General features: G+C 46.9%; 1 protein-coding gene across 1 annotated transcript in view; it reads right to left on the minus strand.

Moving 5' to 3' along the window:
• MAEA (macrophage erythroblast attacher, E3 ubiquitin ligase) overlaps positions 1 to 6,305 on the minus strand; it is a 391,495-nt gene extending 385,190 nt beyond the window's left edge. The window contains exon 1 of the mRNA XM_085642591.1: positions 6,134 to 6,305. Coding sequence (XP_085498717.1) covers positions 6,134 to 6,202 — 69 coding nt within the window. The 5' untranslated portion in view covers positions 6,203 to 6,305. The remainder of the gene's footprint in view (positions 1 to 6,133) is intronic.
• Between the last annotated feature and the right edge of the window lie 1,688 nt (positions 6,306 to 7,993).

A 7,993-nucleotide genomic window follows, 5' to 3' on the forward strand; every position in this document is an offset into this window, starting at 1 on the left:
GAGGCCCAGCAACCTCAGACTCATTCTCACCAAAATCCAGGATAGAGGCTGAAAAACCGGTATCATAGCCTGAATAGCCTTGTCTCGCTGTTCAGGGGGATAAGCCCGAAACCACACTGTGTCCGCAACAGCTCAGATGAAAGGGAGAATCTGAGAAGGAGTCGGTGTGACTTAGGTACGTTTATAGTGAGCCCCAGTGAATGCAGAAGGTTTGCTGTAGTCTGTAGGGGGTGGGGGGGGGAGAAGGACGACGACAGCCTGCGGCAAGGCAGCCTTCAACAGCCAGTTGTCGAGATAGGGGGAAGACAAACCCCAACCTGCGCAGATGAGCTGCTACCACCGACATCACCTAGGTGAACACCTAAGGGGAGCTGGTAAGGCCAAAAGGGGAGCATGGTACACTGAAAGTGCTCATGGGCTACCTTGAACCACAGGTAACGCCTGTGGGATGGCAGGCGATGCATCCTGCAATTGCAACCCCACCAGCCAGTTTTCTCAGTCTAGGGCAGGCAAGACCTGACCAATGTGAGCATTCTGAATTTCTACTTCTTGAGGAAGAGATTGGTGGTTCAAAGGTCTAGAATAGTTCGAAGACCTTTGTTCTCTTTGGGTATCAGGAAGTCGTGGGAGTAACAACCACTGCCTGCTTCTGATACCGGAACTCTCTCTATAGACTCCTTGGTCAGGAGAGCTGTAACTTTCTCTCTGCGAAACACCAGATAATCCTCTGCCAGACTTTGAGTTGGCGATAAAAAAGGAGGGAAAGATTGGAAAGAAAGGGAGTAGCCATTTCGAATAATCTGCAAGACCCATCGCCCGATGTAACAGACTGCCAGTGGAAGAGGTGATGTTGCATTTTCTATTCCAACTGGGCACACATGGTTTTGCAAAACTAAACTAGAAGGACTTCGAGGCTGTAGCTGCTGGGGAGTTGGTGGCGATGACTTCTCGCTACCATTTCCATGTGATTGGAATGCACTGCGCCCACGTCCTTGCACAACTTGGGAAGCCTACATAGGACAGTGGCCGGGGTATGGCTGGCGCAGTTGAAAGACGCTTCCATAGTCACAAAAGGGGCGAAAGGCAGACTGGGTGCAGGTGTCACCGAGAGGCCCAAGGACTTAACCATTGCCCGAGATTCCTTGAAGCGCTTCAGCGCCGAATCTCCCTTCTCTCCAAAGAGATGAGTCCCATTGAAGAGCATGTCCATGAGGTTAGTCAGGACATTCCCCAAAAAGCCAGATGTTCTCAGCCAGGCATGGTGCTGCAAGGCCATCAACAAAACCGCTCTAACCCAGCTAGTCAGTCATGTTCAGGCCACACCTAATGGTTAACTTCGCTGCATATCTCCGGGCTCTCAATGCTTGGGAGATGATGGCCCGGGCCTCCTCCGGGAACTGCGGCAGCACTTGCACAACCATTTCCCATACGGTATGGAGGAAACAGCCCAAAAAGTCATGCGGTGGTCATCAACCGCAATGCTAGGCTGGCAGAAGAAAACATCTTGTTCCCAAGTCCGTCCAGCCTCTTAGATTCCCTGTCAGGGGGAGCGGCAGCAAATGCACCATGGCAAGTCGAGGCTTGGACTATCAAACTCTCAGGGGTGGGGTGTTGGCTGAGAAAACTAGGATCGCTAGGGGCAGGATGAAGGCAGCGTGCTATTGTCCTGATCACATGAGTCACTGTGCTCGGCTTGGACCAAGTGCCTAGAACGTTGGGTTGCAGGCATGGCACACAGGAAATGTCTCATGTTGTCTATTCACTTTTCTCTGCACCAAAACACGCAGCCTGCAATGGCAGTGTGATGGTGTTAAGGTACAGGGGTTTTAAGGGGGGCACAATGGGTACTGCAGCCCTTAGAGGCCTTACCTGGACTCAGTGCCCTTGTTACCCAGCGGGTCGTGGCGCAATGCAGTGCATGCAACCCTAGGTTTCAAAGGCCACAACAATGAAATGATAGCATGCAGAGAGGCAGAAGCTAAAAGGGGAATGAAGATAGAGCACTGCAGTAACACTATCAGCAGAGAGAATCAGAAGACCACAGGTAGTGCCAGTCAGGAAAATCCACAACACAGCAACTAGATCAGCCTAGGGCACCAAGTGTTTACAGTTAAGCAAATCCATGGCTGGCAGCCTCCCTCCCAACTGCCCTTTGCTTCATGGCACCCAGCACCCCTGGGTGTGGTATGTGATTATTACATCTAATCCTGGTTTCTGTATACACTTGTAATGTACAAAATGTTAATGAAAAGGTATTAAAAAGAAAACCGATCTTCTGGCTCAGGTCCATAGAATGAAACCCACACTCACTGAACCAGAGACAAAGATACTAAACAAAGTGCAGGCAAAATTGCAATACAGAGCCAACTCGTGTTCAGAATCCGCTATTTAGAGTGAAATAAGCACTGGCAAAGCCAATAGATCAAATCATCACATCCTCAAGGAAGAAATCCCTCCAAGACAGAATCCTCACCAACAAACACAACACCAAATAACTCTTCTCCATCATCAAGGAATTCGCTAAACCCTGCAGCAAAACAACAGACGTCCCACCCTCTCAAAACCTCTGCAAAAGACTCACCTTCTTCCACCATAAGATCAAGATGACCTATGACAACCAAGACCACATCACTGCTCCAGCGCCCCTCTCATGCAAAGCCATTCAACAGACCATGCTTAAATTGACCCTGTTCACAACAGAAAACACCCTGAAGACCATGAAAAGCATCCACTCCTGAGCACCCTCAGACCCTTGCCCACACCACATCTTCCAAAGAGCCGCCTCTACCATTGCACCCGAACTACGTACGACGATCAACTGCTTTTCAAGAACTCCACCTTCCTCTGTGACTGGAAACACACCAAAGTCAACACCCTCCTGAAGGAGCCCTCCTCGGACCAGACGGTCCTCAAGAACTTCAGGCCCAACTCCCTGCTTTCCTTAGCAGCCAAGGTCATCATCAAGGCCGTCAACACACAGCTAACACACTTCATCAAAGCAAACAACGTCCTGGACAGCTCCCAATCTGGATTCCGAAGCAATCACAGCACCGAGACGGAAGACATCTGCTCCCTCCTCCACCAGGGTGAAACGGCAGCCTCATGGCTGAATTCGACACCATCTCCCACTGCACCCTAACCACCAGACACCACTATGCCAGCATCTGCGGCAAGGCCCTCAACTGGATCCGCTCCTTCCTCACGGGCAGAACTCAGCAGGTCAGACTCCCTCCCTACCCCTGGTAACCGACTGTAGAGTGCCCCAAGGCTCCTCCCTCAGCCCCACCCTCTTCAACATTTACATGGCCCCCCTCGTAACCATCGTCAGGAACCACGTGCTCAATATTGTCTCATACACCAACACACAGCTGATCCTCTCCCTCACCAACAAACCCAAAATCACCAGACACAATTTCCAATAAGGGATGAAAGCCGTTGCCACCTGGATGAAGAACAGCTGCCTGAAATTCAACTCAATAAAGACAGAAGTCCTCATCCTTGGCTCCTCCCCATAGAACGACTCCTGGTAGCTCTCCACCCTAGAAAATCCCTCCCTCCACCCAGACAGACCAGAAACGAAACCTCAGCATCATACTAGACTCATCGCTCACAATGAACTGCCAGATCAATGCCGTCTCCTCGACCCGCTTCAACACCCTCTGCATGCTTCGAAAGACCTTCAGATGGTTCCCAACCTAATCCAGAAAAACTGTCATGCACACACTTAGCAGCAGCCTGGACTACAGCAACGCTCTCTATGTCAGAATCAATATGAAACTCCTTCGCAAACTCTAGACTGTCCAGAACGCCGCAACCAGACTGATGCTTGACATCCCCCGTCACAGTCACATCACCCAACACCGCCGCGATCTCCACTGGCTTCCAGTCAAAAGAAGAATAACCTTCAAACTCCTCACTCACGCATACAAGTCCCATCACAACACCGGGCACGCCTACCTGAAAAGCCGCCTCTCTTTCCAGGCACCCAAAAGACACCTCCAATCAGCCCATCTCTCACTGGCAATCGTCCCGTGTATCAGCAAGACTAGAACGAGATGAAAGTCCTTCTCCTACCTCGCAGCTAAAGCCTGGAACGCCACCTCCCTCCGCCAATCTCCCACATCACGCCAGTTCAGGAAGGACCTCAAGACCTGGCTTTTTGGGTGACTCCGCACTATACAGAGCTGCCTCCCAGCACCTTGAGACCATTACTCAGTGAGTAGTTGCGCTTTACTAACCTTAATTGATTGATTAGTCCTGCCTTTATTAAACTAATTCTCAGCTGGTTGGTGAAGTTTGTATGCAAAGCAGAAAGTAAAAGATAAATATTTTAAAACACTGAGCACATTTTAAGGCATCTTGAAACTGAGTGAATTCAATTTTTTTTATCTTTATACACAAGATAGTTATTTTTCCTTTTTCATGGAGGAAACTCTGAACAGAATTTTAAAAGCCTGTTGCACGGGAGCCAACTTAAAAATAATACAGAGGGTGAGTTGCAGGTGCTTAAAAGAACATAAAATTCTGAGGAAGTATCAGAATTTAAAGAAAAACGCTTGCCATCTACTCTCCACATGACTCAACTGCTTCAGATCTTTGGCAGCAGCATATTTATAAGCATCCATAAGAAGGCACTTCATTCAATCACTCAAACGCAGGCTGAGTGAGTGCAACAGCCTACCACCCTCCCAGCTTCATTAATTCTGCCCAATTGCCCCATGGCTTGGGCTTTCATGAAACATGGGAAAGGGAGGTTATAAAGAAAACCAACCTAAGAAAGGCTGCTCTTCAGTGAAACCTTGCACAAATAAAACTGTACTTGAGCTTTTAGAATTGAGCTATGAAGGGCAGCAAACAATAGAAAGAGTGCAATGGGTGATGGTAGTGAGCAGGGAAGCAGCACTTAGTGGAGACAGCAGAAAAGCACATGCACTCTCAGAGTACTCAGAGGAAAAGTAAAATGTAGCTCCCTGATGTGAGCAATGGAAAGATAAAAGTCATTCACTCAAAACGATGGTAGAGATATGTTCTAGGACAGTGACAAACACAAGAGGAAGGAAAGCCATCGAATAAAGAGTAAGCAAATTGAATTGACAAAAAAGCAAACAAATGATAAACAAGTGGCTAACCCAAACCTCGCTCTAGAAATTGTCCTGTACACAATAGATTTTTGACAACAAGCAGGTACTGAAAGCGAGACCAAATACGGTACTGCAACAAGAGAACATATGCTATTAAGTGTTAAAGTCTGTGGGTCTGAAATCGAGGTCACAGAGGACACACTACACCCAATGACTATACAAAACAATCGCTCAGTGACTATTGCAGAGATGGGCATGTAAACTTTGGGTTAAAGCCTCAACTCCAGTTGCAGCAGACTTAGCCTTTCATTAAGAAACATCGCGATTAGCCACCAGAAACTACCCCATGCCGCCAGGAAGGACTGTCATCCTCCAATCCGAAAAATCAACATACAATTTAAGGGTTTGGAAACAATTCGTGTCAATGAACTTGTACGGGCGAATGTGACAATCTCACAGCCAGTAGGGCTGTAAAACAAACGGCAACAGCACCCCAGAATCAAAACCAAGGAGGTCTCGCAGTCGACAAACCTGAAATTCAATTCCATAAAACACATTTCGTTTGTCAACGGGTTACAAGCCACGCTTCTGCTGCCCTTGTTTACTGTTAATGCCTGCCTTACTGCATGTAACCACTGTATTTGATTTTTTTTAAGACAGACACACGAACTGCCAGATACCAATACCGGTACAGAGGGAAGATAGCCTAATTTAGAGGTGGCTAGACCATCAGCAGACGGGTGAAGGTGCGACACTGAAGAATGTGATGGAATTACACTCGCCATATCAAGTCGGAATGCACTACCTATCTGCTGTGAACGGTGTAACCTCGCAAGATCCCATTTTCGATGCCCACATGGGCGAAAGGCAAGATATCAAATAAAAGCATACTAATTCCAGCCACGAACCCTCATTTGTTAACAGTTTCAACATAAAATGGTGCCGTTTACCCAATACCGGCTTGTGTTGGGGGTGCCTCTATGTCAAGTACTGAGGGGAGGACTATGTGGAAGGGGCCCGTGGCACGGCAGGGGAGACCACACTTGACACACCTTGAGAGTAGGGTACTCCTGCACCTTCAGAGCCATTGAAAGCTGAGCAGCTGATTCCTGCACCGCCATCTTGGAATGGGAACAAGAAGCCTGGTTGTGACTAGTCTCCAGCACAAGAAACGCCCTGACGACGCCTGTCACGTGACGGGCACGTTTGAAGTGAAACGGCACCTGCGCACTTTCTCTGTGTCGCGCACGCCTTTCTTTCCAACTGAAAGCTTCCCGAACAGACTGGTACTTCGCAACGCTCAACCTCCCATTGGTCAATGCAATTGTTGAGGGGCGGGGTCACAAATTCACAATACCGGGGACAATAGAGAGCAGAAAACTGCGTTGTGAGTGTGACTGGGTAGTGAGTCTTTCCCGAAGCGGCGCGCGATATATCGAGGTCTGGCGCCGAAGTGAGAGGTCTGTTGGTCCCTGCGAGAGCGTAAGAGAACCGGTTAGGCAGGGTACGATACTACTTCAGTAAAATGATTGGCAGGGCCAGACAAGTAAGCCAGACAAATATTGAAGTAAGTACATGAAGTGACATAGTGGTTAAATAAAACTGTACCAATGTCGGTAGTTTGGTATTAGTATTTATTGTATGAATAAGGCCCGCAAGCAGCTGGGAGGGGAGAGTGACAGGAGGGCGAACAGCTGACGAAGTACGCAGAGCGTCAGGTGACATGCACTAAATACTGTGTGAACATTCTAAATGACGTAGGGGAAAGGTGGTAGGAGGACACAGTGAAGCTAAACTGTCCACAACCTAACTTGCCATTGACATCAATTACATCTCCCTTCCTAGAAATAAAACAAAAATAAACTAATACATTACATATTCTTTGTGCATATTAGGTCAACAAGAAATTCTTCCAGAAATGGTACATGTTCCATCATACATATTTGTAGAAGAGGCGGCATTTGTGCCTAACTCAAAATCACGTTCAGAAACAACACAAATGGGTACTCTTGAGTTCTGAGCATCGGAGTGGGCCAAATCATGTCTGTTGCACCCGCTTTCCCTTCTAGACACAGACTGTGTAGCACGCATAGATTTTAAAGTAATGGATTCACCACCACCATTTGGTTCGAAATCATTAGAGTGATAACGTGTTTCACCAACTGAACTCTCAAGAGGATCAGATCCAAACCAAATGTAATTGTGTTCTGAATCTAAATTTTCATCTCTAGCTCCAACCATGAGATCTTTTTGTCCAGGTATGAGTTTTACAACATCGCTTTTGTTTCTCCACCCAAGGTTACTCAAACGTACTGCATTATCAGATACTTCCAAGACCTCACTTGGTTTATAATACTTAGATTCTCTTTTCTGTTGTATATGTGGTTTTTTGACTATAATCCAATCGCCCTTACTTATTTCCTTATTAGTGGCTCTATGAATCATGTGGTGGTATTCTTTTGATTTTAGTTGGTGCTCTAGAATTCTTTCTCTAACTTTGAGTTGGGTATCATCAACTTCCAAAAATTTAGTTACTTTCTTCAGGAATAGCAAATTTGGGGGTGAGAACTGTGTTACTTTGTCTACCTCTCATGAGAAAAAATGGAGAATGTCCGGTTATGTTGTTGGTGGTGGTGTTGTATGCATTGACTCTCTCCTGAGTGAATGCTTTCACAGGAAAACCAGAAGCGATGGCAAGTTGAATCCCTTCTTTTAAGAAACGATTGACTCTTTCAACTTGTCCATTAGATTTTGGAGAATAAAAAGGAGTCTTTACTTGCTGGATGCCACATCGTTTTAAAAATGCTACCATCTTCTCTGAGGTAAGTTGTTTCCCATTGTCAGAAACTAATGTAAGTGGAAGTCCTTCTAATGAAAAACAATTCTCCAAAAATTCGATTACAGAATTAGAG

This window comes from Triturus cristatus, chromosome 2_2 (genome assembly GCF_964204655.1).
Source record: "Triturus cristatus chromosome 2_2, aTriCri1.1, whole genome shotgun sequence".
Classification (NCBI taxonomy): domain Eukaryota; kingdom Metazoa; phylum Chordata; class Amphibia; order Caudata; family Salamandridae; genus Triturus; species Triturus cristatus.